Source organism: Carassius carassius, chromosome 30 (assembly GCF_963082965.1).
Source record: "Carassius carassius chromosome 30, fCarCar2.1, whole genome shotgun sequence".
NCBI lineage: Eukaryota > Metazoa > Chordata > Actinopteri > Cypriniformes > Cyprinidae > Carassius > Carassius carassius.
In genome coordinates this window covers 29,780,824-29,799,865 of record NC_081784.1, presented here as the reverse complement: position 1 = coordinate 29,799,865, position 19,042 = coordinate 29,780,824, and the positions used below count along the sequence as shown (strand labels likewise).

At 39.7% G+C, this 19,042-nt stretch overlaps 1 protein-coding gene across 3 annotated transcripts in view; it reads right to left on the bottom strand.

Annotated features, from left to right (window-relative positions):
• Window positions 1-1,663: 1,663 nt before the first annotated feature.
• efemp1 (EGF containing fibulin extracellular matrix protein 1) overlaps window positions 1,664-19,042 on the bottom strand; it is a 35,866-nt gene continuing 18,487 nt past the window's right edge. For all 3 annotated transcript variants that reach the window (XM_059518187.1, XM_059518189.1, XM_059518190.1), the window contains one exon: window positions 1,664-3,619. In XM_059518187.1, coding sequence (XP_059374170.1) covers window positions 3,458-3,619 — 162 coding nt within the window. In that variant the 3' untranslated portion in view covers window positions 1,664-3,457. The remainder of the gene's footprint in view (window positions 3,620-19,042) is intronic.

The following is a 19,042-nucleotide window of genomic DNA, read 5'->3' as shown; positions in this document are numbered from 1 at the left end:
TTATTTTCGGGATCTAATGGGGCAGTGATAAAGAAAAATGCTCCTAATGCCTGAGTCTCGAAAAGTTTTGATGGCAATCTTCTTCTCCTCTTACCTCCAAATAAAGCACAAGTCTACTTTGTTTACAGCGATAACCAAGGAAATGATAACACTGCTGGTTCATAAGCGCCATCTGCTGTCAGAGAGTGAATTTGTGTTTCATGCAGACCTGCTGTTTTTGTTTATTTTTTGCAGTCTGTGGCTTTATGTAGCAAAAAAAAAAAAAAAAAATTATAAAAGAATCCTAAAGTCAGACCATTCTGTTTTTGTTTTAAATCTTGAAATTATACAATCTAATTCAAATAAAAAAACAACTGCTCGTGCAACGTGTGTAGCATTTTTGTTTGGATTGTGATTAAAATGCAGTGATTGCCTCTAATTTCAAATGGTTACAGAAATTTTTGTTTAATGCCAGTTTGTTTTTTATAAAGCAAATAGCCATTAAATAAATTTGCTTTAAAAAAAATCAGCCAATTTGCTAGTTAAAACAAGAAAATAAAATCTGATTCTGAATCGGCTATGATCAGTACATCACTAATTAAAATACTAAATAAAAGGACTCAAATTTGGAAGGACAATCTGGGATGTCTTGTTCTATAAATTATGATGAAGGACTAGGAGGTTTTCGTCAGATTCACCTGCCTCTTCTCAGCATGAAGACTCCTTGCATGATGGTGCTAATTAGGAACCACAACTGGAATTATCCAAGGTTTTTTTTACATGATCTTCTCTTGCACTCGTAAATTTATGTTGTGTTTTTACTTTGTGACTGCTGTACTTTCACTGAAATACATGATATTCTATTTATAAATGTTTATCTCAAATGAATGTGACAATTTGTTTACTGCTTTCTCAACTTGTAAACAGTGTATTTTTATGTGGCATCTGGGTGACATATTTGATATGTAGATTGGAAATTTGATATACACATTGACAGTCTGAGTAGTGTAGTGTTTGCCTGTTTATTTGAACCATATTCACTACTAACTGTACAATCAAAGTCAGTACTGTTTTCAGCCAGATAAAAATATTTGTAAAGTGATGAAGAGATGCTTTATCACCACATGATGAAACTGTGATGTTGTTCTACTGGATACGTTTATGCATGCAGTTTCATGCCTATATTTTGCAGACACTGATACTAACTTTAAATAAATTATTTCCAGAATCTTAAATGTTTTATATTGTCAAATTGCAAGAGGCAATTTTTCAATGATTCAGGATGAGTTCTGCTTTCTGCTTGGAAAGAGCGCTAATTATGTAGACCCAGCTAATCAATGTCTTCAGAATTATTAGAAACTCCAGGAAGGTGTGTTGGGTCCAATGCTGTTTTTTTTTAGATAAACAGGAAGTGATTATAATATTATATGAATTATATAAAGAAGAAGAAAATCATGGGGGGGGGGGGCATTTAAGAAGATAATCAATGTATTTTCCTTTATTTTTAACTGTTTTTGTTCAGTGTACAAATAATCATGGTCAACAATTAAAAATCACATTTTGTTAAAGACCAAAAAGTTCCATAACATTATATAAATGTTGTATTTTTCATCCTTAAAAGCTCTGAGATATCTGTGTTTCAGCTAGTGAGTAATGTCAGGCTGAAGCCTATTTATTTGAACAGCAATGTAACTTAACCAACATACGATACCCAAACAACTTTGGCAAAGTTTTAACAGAGGTCACCACTTTCACTTTCTATGTTTGACAAAGTACACATCAACTGATAGATCTCAAATTTGAGCTTCAATCTATGACCACTGTATTATATCTATTAGTGACCAAAATTAGCAGATTAGGGTTAGAAAGAAAGGACTCCAAAAACTGTAAAATGCAAAACACTACTGTCTGCTGACAACAGTTAGGCAAAACTCAGCAAAAGAAAGCTGTTATACAGTAGAGTCATTCAGTCACGTGCACACATTTTTAGAAAGTAAGATTTATACATAATCTGAATAAATAAGATTTCCATTGATGTATGATTTATTAGGATTGGCCGGTATTTGGCCAAGATACAACTATTTGGAAATCTGGAATCTGGGGGTGCAAAAAAAATCTAAATACTGAGAAGATCGCCTTTGAAGTTGTTCAAATGAATTCTTAGCAATGAATATTACTAATCAAAAAAAAAGTTTTGATACTTTTACGATAGGAAATTAAAAAAAATATCTTCATGGAACATGATCTTTACATAATATCCCACTGATTTTTGGCTATTGCTAAAAATATACCCCGGCGACTTAAGACTCACATTTAATGAAGACATGGCCCTGAGTAAATGCTTGTTCTTAAATTAGCAGGGCTCCTTGTCAAGATCATTATTACAAGTTTATGCACAACTTATCCAATTAAGAGCTGTCCTACAACTTTCAGTTAAGTGTAATCTCTTTTCAGTTTTACAAATAGACTGCAGTAATCTAGCTGATGTTATTTCACTCTGAAAATAACAGACACACAATTATTACTGACATGCCTCTGATTAAAAATAAAATAAAAAAGCCTGTCAGTCAGGCAAGATTTGAAACTGCAAATTAAAGCATTTGTAGCATTGTGTTGATCACAATCAAACTAAAGGATTTTGATGTAAAAAAAAAAAAAAGAGAGAGAGAGAGAAAAAGATTACAATGGAACAAAAAGGTGCCAATTGTGGGTTTTCCTGTGATGTGGTTTAAATGACTCTTTGTTGAAAATGTCTGATTAAAAAGACTCCCAATTTACATTTGATATAAAACTGTTACAGAACATAACTGGTCATTTTCAGAAATGGTTATAGTTTAGTAATAGAAAATTGTGTCATTTTATATTGAAGCATGGCACCAGTCGTGTTATTCCCACCACATCAGTTCATGACGCCGTGGCTGTCTAAGCATTTGAGATGTTTGTTCTCAAACTTATAAACTGTCCCCAGTTTTTTGACTGACAAACTCTGAAAGCAATCAGTACTTGCAAATGTGAATAAACTCTTTATAAGATGATGCTTTTTGTAAATGTGCTGTACTTGTGTGTGACAAAACAATCACCCATCCTTCACATACAGAAGAAATTCATTCAAAGGCATCCATTCTACTCAGCTGATGAATACTTTTCAGTGGTTGATCAAGGAGATCCATCACACTAAATATCCTCTCTACACCATCAACCCTGCGACACAGACGAAGATGAAATATGACAAAACCAATATTAGTGAAATATTGTGTTTAGATTTTAAATTACTAACATAAAATGTAATTTTTTTTGTCACATTGGAAACCATTTTAGTGGCAGTCTGGAGCCCTGAATAAGATTCAGATATTTTTTTTATGACTGTAAGACAAAGACACATTAGAACAGTCAGCAGTTCATAACATCTCACCGTTGCTGCGTGTAACTTTAATGCAAGCACTATGTATGTGTATAAATGTGTGAAGCAGCAGTAGTGTTAGAAGGGGTAGGGTCCCACGATGATGGTGAGCCTTAGTAAAGAGCTTGAGCGATAGTTCATCACTGTGTGTTGAGTGATCATCTCCAGATCAACGATCAGCTCCTGGGGGCCCTCCAGGGACTTTGTCAAGACCAGCATCGCACCAATGCTGCTGAACCGCTAATGCAATTAACGACAAATACATGGAAATCAGAGATATCCCCCAAAATATCATCAAATTTCCTCAATGATGGTGATGAGAAATAAGTGTAGTTAGACCTTTTAATCAAAATCTACATTATTTGCATGCAGACATGAGGTAGAGCACACATAAATCCATGTCACATGGAATTGTGTGGTTCATATTTGCAACATACCAACATACAGTAGCTCCAAATAACCAAAGCGACTTGCAAATGAGGACAATAGAAGCAATCCAAACTAACAAAAGGGCAACAATATGTAAGCACAAATTTAAGTCTCGGTTAACCTACGCAGTACATGTAGCAAGGTGTTGGAACCCTTTTGCCTTCAGATCTGCCTTAATTCTTCATGGCATAGATTCAACAAGGTGTACATCCCTTTAGAGATTTTGGTCCATGTTGACATGATAGCATCACGCAGATGCTGCAGATTTGTTGGCTGCACTTCTATGATGCAAATCTCACATTCTACCACTTTCCTAAGGTGCTCTATTGGATAGAGATCTGGTGACTGTGGTAGCCATTTAAGGTAAGGTTTTGATATATTTACAGTAGGAAATTTACAAAATATCTTCATGGAACATGATCTTTACTTAATATCCTTATGATTTTTGGCATAAAAAATCTATAATTTTGACCCATACAATGTTTTTTGGCTATTGCTAAAAATATACCCCAGCGACTTAAGACTGGTTTTGTGGTCCAGGGTCATACACACACACACACACATACACAAAGAAAAACAAGTAGATAGAATAAAAAACTAGAAAGCTAGTTTAAAAAAATAGAGATAAATAGATAAAGTACAATTAAAATAGAATAGAAAGTGGTAGAGTTAGAGGGTCAAATAAAGATGGAACAGATGTTTTTTTGTCATTTCCTAAAGATGGCTAAGGACTTGGATTGAGTTGGGCAGGTCATTCCACCAGGAGGAAACAGTTAATGAAAAAGTAAGTGAAAGTAATTTTGTGTATCTTTGAGATGGCACAATAATGCATCATTCACTTGCAGAATGCAATAATGGCATAACTCTGAAGTAATGAATTTAGGTAAAGGGGTGCAGAAAAAATGGTTGTTTTGTAGGCAAACATTAATGCCTTGAACTTTATGCAAGCAGGTACTGGTGACAGTGCAAATTGATGAACAGAGGTGTGATGTGTGTTGTTTTTGCCACATTAAAGATTAATCTTGCAGCAGTATTTTGGATTAATTGTATAGGTTTGATAGAAGTGGCTGGAAGACCTGCCAAGAGAGCACTGCAATAGTCCAGTATGGATAGAACAAGACCTTGAACAAGTAGTTGTGTAGCATGTTCTGAAAGAAAAGGCCTGATCTTCCTAATGTTGTATAAAGCAAATCTGCAGAACCAGGAAGTTTTAGAAATGTGGTCTGAGAAAGTCAGCTTATCATCAATCACATCTCCATGGTATCTAGCTTTTTTATGAAGGAGTTATGGTTGATGTGCCTAATTGGATGGTGACATTTTAAAAAAAGTGATGGGTTTGTTGAAACCACAATAAGTTATGTCTTGGCCAGGTTGAGTTGAAGGTGATGGGCCGTCATCCAAAAAGAAATCTGTTAGGCATGTTGAGATGCGAGCAGCTATCTTCGGATCATCAGGATGGAATGAGTGGTAGAGTTAAGTGTCATCAGTATAGCAGTGATATGAAAAGCCATGTTTCTGGATGACAGAACCTAGTGATGCCATGTAGACAGAGAAGAGAAGTGGTCCAAGAAAGGAGCCCTGAAGTACCCCAGTATCTAGATTTTGTGACTTGGACACCTCACCTCTCCAGGATACATTGAAGGACCTATCTGAGAGGTAAGACCACTGGAGTGCGATTCCTGAGATGCCATTTTCCAATTGGGTTGACAGGAGAAGCTGATGGGACACCATATCAAAAGTAGCGGACAGATCCAGCAAGATAAGTATAGAAGATTTGGAAGCCGATTTTGCCAGTCATAGGGCTTCAACAACTGAGAGCATGGCAGTCTCAGTCGAATATCTACTTCTGAAGCCAGATTGGTTGCTCTCCAGGAGGTTACTCTGTGTGAGAAATGTAGAGACTTGATTGAACACAACTTGTTCAAGTGTTTTTGCAATGAAAGAGTTGGGTTAAGAGTGGGTTTCTTAAGAAACGGGGTTATACGAGCCTGTTTAAATGTTGAGGCAAAAACACCAGTGTGAAGGAATGTGTTAATGATGTGAGTAAGTGCAGGTACAATGGCTGGGGAAATGGCTTGAAGGAGATGAAATGAAATATGATCAAGCTGACAAATAGTAGGATGATTGGAAAGGATGAGTTCAGAGACTCCTGCCTCAGACAGTGGAGAGAAGAATAAAAATGAGTGTTTGCAGGCAAGATGTGTTTGACAGTTTGTGGTGTGGCAAATTGTGCAGCTGTTAGAGGTGATGGAGCAGAGGGAAGAGGAGGACAAAGAAAGGAAGGAAAATGTTTTAAAAAGCATGCGAGAGTTAGGTGAATTGTTAATTTTGTTGTGATAGTATGTCTTTTTAACAGTGGAGACATTAGCAAAGAATGAAGAGAGGAGTGATCAATATACATTAGTAATGTTCTGCCTGAGATTCCCTGGGTTCACCACTGGATGGCTGAATTTCAACCCCAGAACACCATTTTGTTTTGTTACTTGTAGTACACCTGTACTGAGTGATTCAGTACAGATGTGCTACAAGTAACAAAACAAAATGGCCTAATGGCCAACCTTATTTAAATGCCTCACTGCCTATTGTTCTTGTTCAGTCTTGATGTTTGCTTGAGTTTGATGCTGCAAAGGATTTGTGGATAGTTTTTTTTTCATCATTTCCCTCTCGCCTGACATTTAAGGACAGCTTTTCTGTTTGGATTACCTTTTTTCTACCAAGGTGTGTTTATTTTTTTTTTTAGTTCCTCTTTGGCAAATTCCTGTTAAATGCCTCTAAGACTATATTTAAAAAGAAAAAAAAGAAAAGAACTTTAAGAGTCAGATTCTGAGCCTCTTGGTTATTTCCTCCGCATTTGCATTCAACCTGTTCCAGTGGAGCAGCGGTAAGCAACAAGGATACACATGCCAAAGACCCAAGTTCGATCTCATCTGGATCATTACAGTAGGACTGAACCATGGATACGTGCCCAGCAGAGAAAGCTCAACCTTTATTAAATACAGTGTGCATCCTTGCTGCTGATTCAAGCCAGACAGCCACCATGGAAAAACATGAACAAATCCTTGCACAACAAGAAGCGGCGGTATCAAAACTGGGTCAGGCAATCACAGAGATCCTACAACATCTTCAGTCTCTTTCAAACCCACAGCGGGAAGTTGAGTCTCAACCCCGGGCTCCACTAGCACCTCCTATCCCTGCAGTGCAAAGCTCTGATACCCATATTTGAACCCTAGCTATGGAGAGTGACTAGAATCATGATACACTAACTGTTGCTTTCCATTGGGCACTGTCTATGGTAACTTTATGGATTTGGAAGTCGCCAGACATCTTGGGGTGCCACTCACCAACCTTGATGACCCCCTGACAATTATGGCACTAGATGGGAGGTCTCTGGGGTCTGGACAGGTGAGTCTGCACACTGTTCCTTATATATTCCTTATATATATCCTGTTCCTTATATCTCCAGGTTGGGTGTCACCTAGAAACTATATAGTTTTATGCAATCAAGTCTGCCCTTTAATCGTGGGTTCCCTTTAATCCTGGGTTTCCTTTGGCTAGTCCTCCATGATTCCCAGATAGACTGGCCCTCTAGTAACTTTCTCAAATGGGGGCCTGACAGTGATAAATGTCTCTCTGCTCCGAATGTTGGAATTTCTGTTTCCCCCAGGTTACTTCAGGTTACCACCGCGCTTGTTAATGACTGCTCTATAGTTACCCAGGACTTCTCTAGAGTTTTCACATGTTCCCCTAGACCAATGCTTCCCAAACCTGTCCTGAAGGCCCCCCTGCCCTGTATATTTTGGTATGTTTCCCTTATCTAACACACCTGATTCCACTCATCAGCAAGTTAGTAGAGACTGCAAAAACTAAATTGGGTGTGTCTGATTAGGGAGACATACAAAATGTGCAGGGCAGGGGGGCCTCCAGGACAGGTTTGGGAAGCACTGCCTTGGCTATGCAGACCTGTTAGAGGTGTTCAGTGAAGAGAAAGCCTTATCCTTGCCACCGCACAGACCTTACAATTGTGCCATCGACTTGTTGCCTGGAACTTGCCTTGCAAGAAAGAGATTGTTTTCCCTTTCAGTACCAGAGAGGAAGGCCATGGAGGATTATATACAGGAGTCCCTGGCATCTGGCTTTATATGCCCCTCAACATCACCAGCTGGAGCTGGTTTATTTTTTTTTTGCTAAGAAAATGGTGGGCTCTGACTTTGTAAAGATTACAGGTGTCTCTCAATAAAAACCATAAAAAACTTCCATTGATGTCTACTGCCTTGAGCTGCTTCAGGGGTCTACTATGTTTACTAACCTGGACCTTCGCAATGCATATTATCTGGTCCGCATCCGTAATGGTGATGAATGGAAGACTGGTTTTAATAAACCCATTGGCCATTATGATTATCAAGTCATGCCTTTTGATTTGGTAAATGCTCCTGCAGTATTTCAGACTTTGATTAATGATGCACTAAGTGAAATGCTGAACAGATTTGTATTTGCATACTTGGATGATGTTCTTATCTTTTCCAAGAACCTCCAGGAACATGTGCAGCATGTTCGCCTGTTACTCCAGCAGCTCCTCAGAAACCATCTCTTTGTCAAACTGGAGAAAAGTGAGTTTCGTGTTCAAGAGGTTTCCTTTTTGGGTTTCATCATATCTAAAGGTCATATCCAGTTGTACCCTGCAAAGACCCAAGCAGTTAGAGATTGGCCTCAGCCCACCTCCGCCCAGCAGGTACAACGTTTTCTTGGCTTTTCCAGTTTCTATCGAAAATTCATTCAGTGCAACTGCTGCTCCACTTACATCTCTCACTAGGAAGAATGTTATGTGTTTCCAGTGGTTCCTGCTTCTGAGGTAGGAGTGGGAGCTGTAATTACCAAACATGCCGTAAGAGACAACATATTGCATCCATGTGCTTTGTTTTCAAATAAGCTCTCATCTGCAGAAAGAAATTATGACATTGGTAACAGGGAGTTATTAGAAATCAAACTAGTGTTGGAAGAATGGAAGCACTGGTTGGAGGGATCCAAACACTCCTTTGTTGTATGGACAGATCACAAGAATCTAGCCTATATCTAAGAGGCCAAGAGACATAACTCTTTCCAGGCCCCATGGGCTTTTTTCTTTAACCGCTTTGATTTTGTTCTCTCCTATCAGGTTCAAAGAATCAAAAGCCTGGTGAAGATCATTCCCCCCAACCGGATTGTGTCACCGGTCAAATGGGGAACAGAGTTAATTGTTAGAAAGGCACATACTAAAGCAGTATGCTTTGATGTTTTGCAGAGGGGACATTCCTCATCAATGCCACCCAGGAGATAGTAGGACCCTAGAGTTCATTGGCAGACGTTTCTGGTAGTCTAAATTGCTGAGGACATCAGTACCTATGTTGCTGCTTGCTCTATTTGTACTCAGCATAAAGATTAGAGATCCTGCCCATAAGGTCTCCTTCTACCCCTCCCTGTTCCTGCTAAGCCATTGTCACATATTTCTGTTTCTTTGTAATGGGCCTACCACCTTCACAAGGTAACAAGGTGATTTTGGTAGTGGCGGATGGATTTTCAAAGGCTTGCCACCTTATACCATTACCAAAACGTCCTTCAGCTCCAAACATTGATGAGATTGTTTTGCAGCATGTCTTTAGGTTGCATGGTTTCCCCCAAGATGTTGTGTCAGACTGTGGTCCTCAGTTTGCATCCAGGTTCTGGAAGGCCTTCTGCCAGCTGACTGGGGCTACAGCCAGTCTATCATCTGGGTTTCATCCACAGTCTTTTGGACAGATGGAATAAACTAACCAAGAGATTGAGACAACCTTGAGATGCCTGGTCTCATCCAACCCAACATCCTTGAGTAAACACCTAATTTGGGCAGAATTTGCACACAATACTCTATGCCATTTCTCAACGGGTATGTCACATTTTGAGCGTCAATATGGGTATCAACCTTCTTTGTTTTCTAATCAGGAGTCTGAGGTGGGAGTCCCAGCTGCCCAAATATCTTGTTCAATGGTATCGCAGAGTATGGAGGAAGGCCGGAGGAGTGCTTCTTAATGCTTCACAGCTACAACAGCAACTGGCCAACCATTAGCACACACCAGCATCAACTCTGCATCAAAGTCAGAAAGTCTGGCTTTCAAGCAAGGTCCTTGCCCTCAAAGTTGAGTCACACAAATTCGCTCCCAGGTTCATAGGACCATTCAAGATTACAAGGAAAGTATATCCTGTTTCCTACCATTTCCTGCTACCCAAGTCTTTGCGATTTCACCCCACCTTTTATGTCTCATGGCTTATAGCCTGTCAAATACAGCCCTCTGGGCAGAAGAGGAGGTATGAGCTGGCACGGAAGAGTGAAGCAGAAAGTATCAGTAGCACTGTTATCATCAATGATAACTGTTTAGGGGGAGGAAACAAAGATGAAACCATAGCAGGTAGCTAGGAAGGTGAGTGTAGGTTACATTGAAAAGTGACATGTGAAGAGGTATGTGTTGTGTCAGGAACCATGTTGAGGTTAAGAGTGAGGAGGAAGTGATCCAAGGTGTGCAGTGGAGTAACCAGTACATGATCTGTAGAGCAGTGTTATGTGTAAATAAGGTCCAGTTGGTTGTCTGATTTGTGAGTAGCCATAGTAACACTCGGTTGAGATCAAAAGAGGCAAGCAGAGTGTGGAAATCTACAGCCTGAGGTTTATCTTCGGTAGATGTTGAAGTCTCCAAGCATAACTAGAGGAGTACCATCCTCAGGAAAGGTTGAGAGCAGCACATCTAATTCTTCCACAAAGTTACCTAGTGATCCTGGGGGTCGATAAACAACTATAAAATTGATTTTAAGAGGGTGGGTAATAGTGGCTGAATGTGATTCAAAGGAAATGTTAACCCTCTGAAGTCGATTAACGCGTTATGAAGCATTTTCTCCTGATAACCCCGAAAAGAACTTAAATTACACTTTCAGTTTTGATTGGACAGATAAGAGCAGTACTTCAATCGAATCTGTAAAGGGTCTACTTTTTTTGTATACAGACATAAGAACAACAAAAGTTTGTGTACTTATAAAATAGATATAACAAACAAGGTGTGCTGTCTGCAGCCTTTGTCTGCGCTGATCTTCATTTAGACACGCGTCATTAAAATGAACTGTAACTCATTGAATACTCAACGAAGAGACATGAGAGAAATATCTATGGAAAGCCTGACATGTCTACTTTTAAACTAATCAAGTGCTGCCGAAAACAAATATTCTGTGAAAAAGTAATCCATATGAAAATAACGCAATGATGTTTTTCACATCTAGCTTCATTATCTTCTAATGCGACCACGGCCCCGCGCTGAGATTCAGATTCTACTGTTTCAAACTGAAGCACGTGCCTTGAATATGCCCATAACAGAAAACAGCGCAGCCAGACTGTTTTTCAAGTTTTTATTATTTTACTGTTTGCTTCGCGATGAAAGGAATAAGACATAATTCACCCCAAAAGATGTGATGTGGTTGAAGAGTTGAAATTTGGATTTCCTCAGAAAAAAAGAATGAAGCACTTTATTCAGCAGAGATCATAAACATGAGTAAGTCTCTTTTTATTTATTTATATACATGTACTAGTTTCCACATAACGTGTAAACATTTTACTAGTTTGACTTTTTCCAAAGACCTTTTCCAAACTATAATTCCTGACTAAATTTATAAGCAAGTGAAACATTATGAATTTTCAATAACAATCTACAATACTATACCATTCAAAAGCTTGATGTTAATAATATAAATGTAACAAATAAATGTAACTGTAACAAATATAACAAACAATGCTGTTCTTTCAATTCATCCCCCCTAAAACCTGAAAAAAATATTCTTTTCAAAAAAACTATTCTTTTCAACATTAATAATAATAATAATAATGATAATAATAACAATAAATGTTTTTGTGTGTGTGTGTGTGTGTGTGTGTGTGTGTGTGTGTGTGTGTGTGTGTGTGTGTGTGTGTGTAAAAAATAAGATTGTTAAAATGATTTCTGAATGATTACTGGAGTAATGATGCAAAAAATTCAGTTTCAAAGTCAGCTTTGATTGCTCCTGATAAACTGTTTAACTGCACTCCCAAGTGGATATTAAATTATGTTGTGGGATAATTTAATATATTCTAAATAAACTACAAACATAAAATTATGTAGATTTATTTTGTCCTCACATTCTTTCTTGTAACTCCTCCCTCACAGTGGCACAGCTGTCTGAAAGGCTCATTATGCAGCTCATTATGCAGGCCTTTGTCTTCTCAGGTGTAAATCACAATGATATTCATGGTAGTTGACGCCTACTCGCATATGACTTTTACCAACAATAGTGTCTAAGAAAATTTCAATCAATATATTGTTTTCTGTAAGTGAGTAAACAAGATGATTTTCACATAATTTAGAAAGAAAAATTCTAGGCTACAAGCTCCAGTTAGAAAAAGTCCCGGGAACCAATGTTCTGTATGTGTTTTATTACCTTATTCAAGTGATTTAACATTTTTAGTTTTTCACTAACTACGCATAACATTTTTTTCTCAAAAACACAATCATGTACATACATGCTGCTCACATATTATTATAGCTCAGTCTGTGCTGATTACAGTGAGATTAGACTTTATTAATTTAGATATTTATAATAAAACTGAAAAAAGCACAAATGTCAGGGCATGACAAAACTTCTCCAGACCCCAAAAATACCCTTAGACTCCAGAGGGTTAATACTCAGAGATGGTAAAGTATTAAATTTCCAATCATTAGAAATAAGCAGACCAGTACCTCCACCTCTTCCAGTCAGATCGGGGGAGTGGGAAAAAGATAAATTATTGGAGAGTGCTGCAACTGTAGCATTGTCCTTTGGTTTGATCCAGGTCTCTGTCAGGGCCATGAGGTTTAGTCTTGAATGACTAGTAATAGAAGTAATACAATCTGTTTTGTTTACAGCAGACTGGCAATTACAGAAACCAAAGAAAAAAAGAAAGTAGTGTATTAGTAGACATAGGATTCATTGTCAAATACATTGGGTAGCTCCCCCTCCTGCTGCCAAAACAGCTCTAATGTGTCGATTAAGACCTCTGAATGTGTCATGTGGTAGCTGGCATCAAGACATTAGTAGAAGATCCTTTAAGTCCTGCATGTGAGGTGGGGCATCCATGGATTGGATTTGTTGATCCAGCACATCCAATAGATGCTCAGTCAGATTGAGATCTGGGGAACGTGGAGGCCAAAATAACACCTCAAACTCTTTGCCATATTCCTTAACCATTCCTGAACAGTTTTTGCAGTGTGTCAGGGTGCAATATCCTGCTAAAAGTGTTGTCATCAAGTTTCCCAATACAACATTGTCCAGAGAATAACTATGTTTCCACCAGCATTTTTTTTTTTTTGCATTTGAATTTGCTGCCATCTCTTTCCCAGGTAAATAACTCACACATGCCCCGCCATCCATCTGAACTAAAATATCAGGTAATCTTCCACTGCTTCATGGTCAAGGTCTGATGCTCATGTACCCACTGTAGATGCTCTCATGGCTGACGGGGTTTGTCATGGACACTCTGACCAGTTTACGTAGATTCATACGCAGCAAACTGTGATGCACTGCATGCTCTGACATCTTTCTATCATGGGCCATGACCCTGATGCTGGTTCACTGACTGTCCTTCCTTGTGTTATGTTTCACTTGAAACCAGGAAACAAGGAAACAAGGAGACCTTGGAGTTGCTTAAAACCTACAGTCTTTAATGAAACAACATGGACTAACACTCAGGAACTCAGAATGTCACAATACTGCACAATATACAATACTGGACACCGAACTAAGAACAGGGAACATTTTATTTACACATGACATGACAAGGGGATGATGAGACACACCTGGGTCAATAAAACTAAACAGGGAACACCTAGAACAAATGATTAGGACAGGAACAGGAAGGACAAAACATGGCCAAAAAAACACATGGGGAGCAAAACACAGAACAGAGTCTGGCATTACTCCCCGGAGGAGAGCACTCTGGAGGGCCCTTCAGGAAAGACACGGGAGAGCAGGTCTCCAGCAGTACCGTCCCCAGGTACCCAATCTGGGTCCCTTGGCGGATCAGGTAGTTTGGGGCACCATGGTGGATCAGGCAGCTCGGGGCACCATGGCAGAGCATACCTTCCAGGGAGCCATTGTGGTGTGGGGAGCACAAGAGGCCATGGTGGAGCATACTGTCCAGAGAGCCATGGCAGTGCAGACAGTTCAGAAGGCCATGGCAGAGCAGCCTCCAAGGCCTGCCCCCACCCCAGCCTATGCGGCTGGAGCCCTATCGAGCAGCGGACTCTGGAGGGTGCTCTAGGGGCGCAGGCACAGGAGTATGTTCTGGAATGGATTCAGGGACAGGTGCCTTCACTGGGCTAAAATCAGGGACTGGGGCCCTCTTTGGGCTAAATTTGGGGACAGGAGCCCTTACTGGGCTAAACTCAGGGACTGGAGATGACACTGGAGCGTCCTCTGGGGCTGGAGCAGACACTGGAGTGAGCTCTGTTATCATCATCTACAGTTCATAATATCATCCAAAGATTCAGAGAATCTGGAACAATCTCTGTGCGTATGGGTCAAGGCCGTAAAACCATACTGTATGCCCATGATCTTCGGGCCCTTAGACGGCACTGCATCACAAACAGGAATGCTACTGTAATAGAAATCACAACATGGGCTTAGGAATTCTTCCAGAAAACATTGTCGGTGAACACAACCCACCGTGCCATTTGCTGTTGTCGGCTAAAACTCTATAGGTCAAAAAAGAAGCCATAACTAAACACAATCAAGAAGCGCAGCCATTTTCTCTGGGCCAATGCTCAATTAAAATGGACTGTGGCAAAGTGGAAAACTGTTTTGTGTTAAGACAAATCAAAATTTGAAGTTATTTTTGGAAAACTGGGACGCCATGTCATCCGGACTAAAGCCGACAAGGACGACCCAAGTTTTTAACAGCGCTAGGTTCAGAAGCCTGCATCTCTGCTGGTATGGGGTTACATGAGTGCATGTGGCATGGGCAACTTACACATCTGGAAAGGCACCATCAATGCTGAAAGGTATATCAAAGTTCTAGAAAAACATATGCTCCCATCCAGACGTGGTCTCTTTCAGGGAAGACCTTGCATTTTTCCAACATGACAATGCCAGACCACATACTGCATCAATTACAACATCATGGCTGTGTAAAAGAAGGATCCGGGTACTGAAATGGCCAGCCTGTAGTCCAGATCTTTCACCCATAGAAAACATTTGGCGCATCATACAGAGGAAGATGCGACAAAGACCTAAGACAGTTGAGCAACTAGAAGCCTGTATTAGACAAGAATGGGACAACATTTCTATTCCTAAACTTGAGCAAAGTCTCCTCAGTCCCCAGACATTTGCAGACTGTTATAAAAAGAAGAGGGGATGCCACACAATGGTAAATATGGCCTTTTCCCAACTTTTTTTTTAGATGTGTTGATGAAATTTATGAAATCATGAAACATGAAATTTAAAATCAACTTATTTTTCCCTTAAAATTATAAGTTTTCTCAGTTTAAACATTTGATATGTCATCTATGTTGTGTTCTGAATAAAATATTGAAATTTGAAACGTCCACATCACTGAATTCTGTTTTAATTCATAATTTGTACAGTGTCCCAACTTTTTTGGAATCGGGTTTGTATAAAGGGGTGGAGTGGGTGAGGGGATAATTTTACTCAGGCTCAGTTCAAGGCAACTGTGCCTACTGTCAATTCTTCGTCATCAGTTAGGAACCTAGGTGTGCTATTTGATCGCAACCTTTCCTTAGAAAGCCACATTTCTAGCATTTGTAAAACTGCATTTTTCCATCTCAAAAATATATCTAAGTTACAGCCTATGCTCTCAATGTCAAATGCAGAAATGTTAATCCATCCATTTATGATCTCAAGGTTAGATTATTGTAATGCTTTATTGGGTGGTTGTTTTGCATGCTTAGTAAACAAACTACAGCTAGTCCAAAATGCAGCAGCAAGAGTTCTTACTAGAACCAGGAAGTATGACCATATTAGCCCGGTCCTGTCAACACTGCACTGGCTGCCTATCAAACATCGTATAGATTTTAAAATATTGCTTATTACTTATAAAGCCCTGAATGGTTTAGCACCTCCGTATTTAAATGAGCTCCTTTTACATTATAATCCTCTACGTCCGCTACGTTCTCAAAACTCAGGCAATTTGATAATACCTAGAATATCAAAACCAACTGCGGGCGGAAGATCCTTTTCCTATTTGACGCCTAAACTCTTGAATAACCTACCTAACATTGTTCAGGAGGCAGACACACTCTTGCAGTTTAAATCTAGATTAAAGACCCATCTCTTTAACCTGACTTACACATAACATACTAATATGCTTTTAATATCCAAATCCGTTAAAGGATTTTTAGGCTGCATTAATTAGGTAAACCGGAACCGGGAACACTTCCCTTAACACCCGATGTACTTGCTACATCATTAGAAGAATGGCATCTACACTAATATTAGTCTGTTTCTCTCTTATTCTGAGGTCACTGTAGCCACCAGATCCAGTCTGTATCCAGATCAGAGGGTCGCTGCAGTCACCCAGATCCAGTACGTATCCAGACCAGATGGTGGATCAGCACCTAGAAAGGACCTCTACATCCATGAAAGACAGCGGAGACCAGGACAACTAGAGCCCCAGATACAGAACCCCTTGTAAAGACCTTGTATCAGATGACAACCAGGACAGGACCACAAGAAACAGATGATTCTTCTGCACTATCTGACTTTGCTGCAGCCTGGAATTGAACTGTTGGTTTCGTCTGGTCAGAGGAGAGCTGGCCCCCCAACTGAGCCTGGTTTCTCCCAAGGTGTTTTTTCTCCATTCTGTCACCGATGGAGTTTCGGTTCCTTGCCGCCGTTGCCTCTGGCTTGCTTAGTTGGGGTCACTTCATCTACAGCGATATCATTGACTTGATTGCAAATAAATGCACAGACACTATTTAACTGAACAGAGATGACATCACTGAATTCAATGATGAACTGCCTTTAACTGTCATTTTGCATTATTGACACACTGTTTTCCTAATGAATGTTGTTCAGTTGCTTTGACACAATGTATTTTGTTTAAAGCGCAATATAAATAAAGGTGACTCGACTTGACTATTGTGAGTACACCCTTGATGTGTTGGAGCTGCGGTGACCAAGTCGTCAATTCAAAGTCACTGAGATCTCTTCGCTTGCCCATTTTCCTCCATGTAATTCTGGAACTAACTGTTTATTTGCTACCTAAGATATGAAACCCCTTAACCATGTATCACATTCCTTGTCAGTGTCATGCGCTTGCTTAGACCTTTGTTGTGATAAACAGTAAAGTGTGTTCAAGTGCTAGCAAAAGACAGTATAAAGAAATACCTTTTGAGAGAAGCAGTTAAATCAGCGGAAGTTAAAAGCAGATCGAAAGTGTATTTATTTCTTGTCTCGTTAGTCTTTGGTGCAGTTGTCGTTGCTAGGAAATGCTTGTTTGTTTACTGTGTCTCATACTCTATTGCATATCTTGTCAGTGTCGTGCGCTTGCTTAGACCTTTGTTGTCATAAACAGTAAAGTGTGTTCAGCTGAATTCAATTTCTGTTTTGTCTGACGGGTATAAAAAAGGTTAGTATACCATGGGAGCAGTCGCAGCAGCCCTCCAGTGAAGCCCACCTCGTGTGAAGAACGAAGAGTGCAAAGACCATTGACTCTACTGTGTGACTCCACCGGGCAGGGACAACGGCAAGGTAAACAAAGCTGATTTCATTACTTCTATTATTAGTTATTCAAAGTTAAATCTCATGACCCTGACAGAGACCTGGATCAAACCAGAGGACACTGCTACACCTCCAGCACTCTCCAATAATTTCTCATTCTTCCACTCCCCCCGTTTGACTGGAAGAAGTTGAGGTACTGGTCTGCTTATCTCTAATGATTGGAAATTTACTCCTTTACCATCTTTGGGTATCAACAGCTCCTTTGAATCTCATTCAGTTACTGTTACCTACCCTCTTAAAATACATTTTGTAGTTGTCTATCGACCCCCAGGACCCCTAGGTAACTTTTTTGATGAAATAGATGTGGTGGTCTTAACATTTCCTGAGGATGGTACTCCCCTAGTAGAACTACAGACCAGTTTCCCTTCTTCCTTTCATTGCAAAAACACTTGAACGAGCTGTGTTCAACCAAGTCTCTGCCTTTCCCACACAGAAAAACCTCATTGACAGCAAGCAATTTGACTTCAGAAGTGGACATTCAACTGAGACTGCCTTGCTCTCAGTTGTTGAAGCCCTAAGACTGGCAAAAGCGGAATCCAAATCTCCAATACTTATCTTGCTTGATCTGGCCGCTGCAAACCACCAGATCCTCCTGTCAACCCTACTGGCAAAGGTCATCTCAGGAACCACACTCCATTGGTTTGAGTCTTACCTATCATATAGGTCCTTCAAAGTATCTTGGAGACGTGAAGTGTCCAAGTTGCAACATCTAACTACTGGGGTGCCTCAGGGCTCAGTTCTTGGACCACTTCTCTTCTCTGTCTACATGGCATCATTAGGATCTGTCATTCAAAAACAAGGCTTTTCATACCACTGCTATGCTGATGACACTCAACTCTACCTCTCATTCCATCTGGATGATCCAACAGTAGCTGCTCGCATCTCAGTTTGTCTAACAGACATTTCTTGCTGGACGAAGGACCATCACCTTCAACTCAAATTTGCCAAGACAAAACTGCTTGTGGTTCCAGCAAATGCATTGTTTCATCACAATTTCACCATCCAGTTAGGCACATTAACCATAACTCCTTCAAAAACAGAATATGATTGATGAACAGCCAACTTTCTCAGACCTCATTGCTAAAACTGTCCGGTCTTGCAGATTTGCTTTATTCAACATCAAGAAGATCAGGCCCTTTATTTTGTTTATTTACTCCTTGTTCAAGCTCTTGTTCGGTCAAAGTCAAAGTCACCTTTATTTATATAGCGCTTTAAACAAAATACATTGCGTCAAAGCAACTGAACAACATTCATTAGGAAAACAGTGTCAATAATGCAAAAATGATAGTTAAAGGCAGTTCATCATTGGATTCAGTTATGTCATCTCTGTTCAGTTAAATAGTGTCTGTGCATTTATTTGCAATCAAGTCAACGATATCGCTGTAGATGAAGTGTCCCCAACTAAGCAAGCCAGAGGCGACAGCGGCAAGGAAC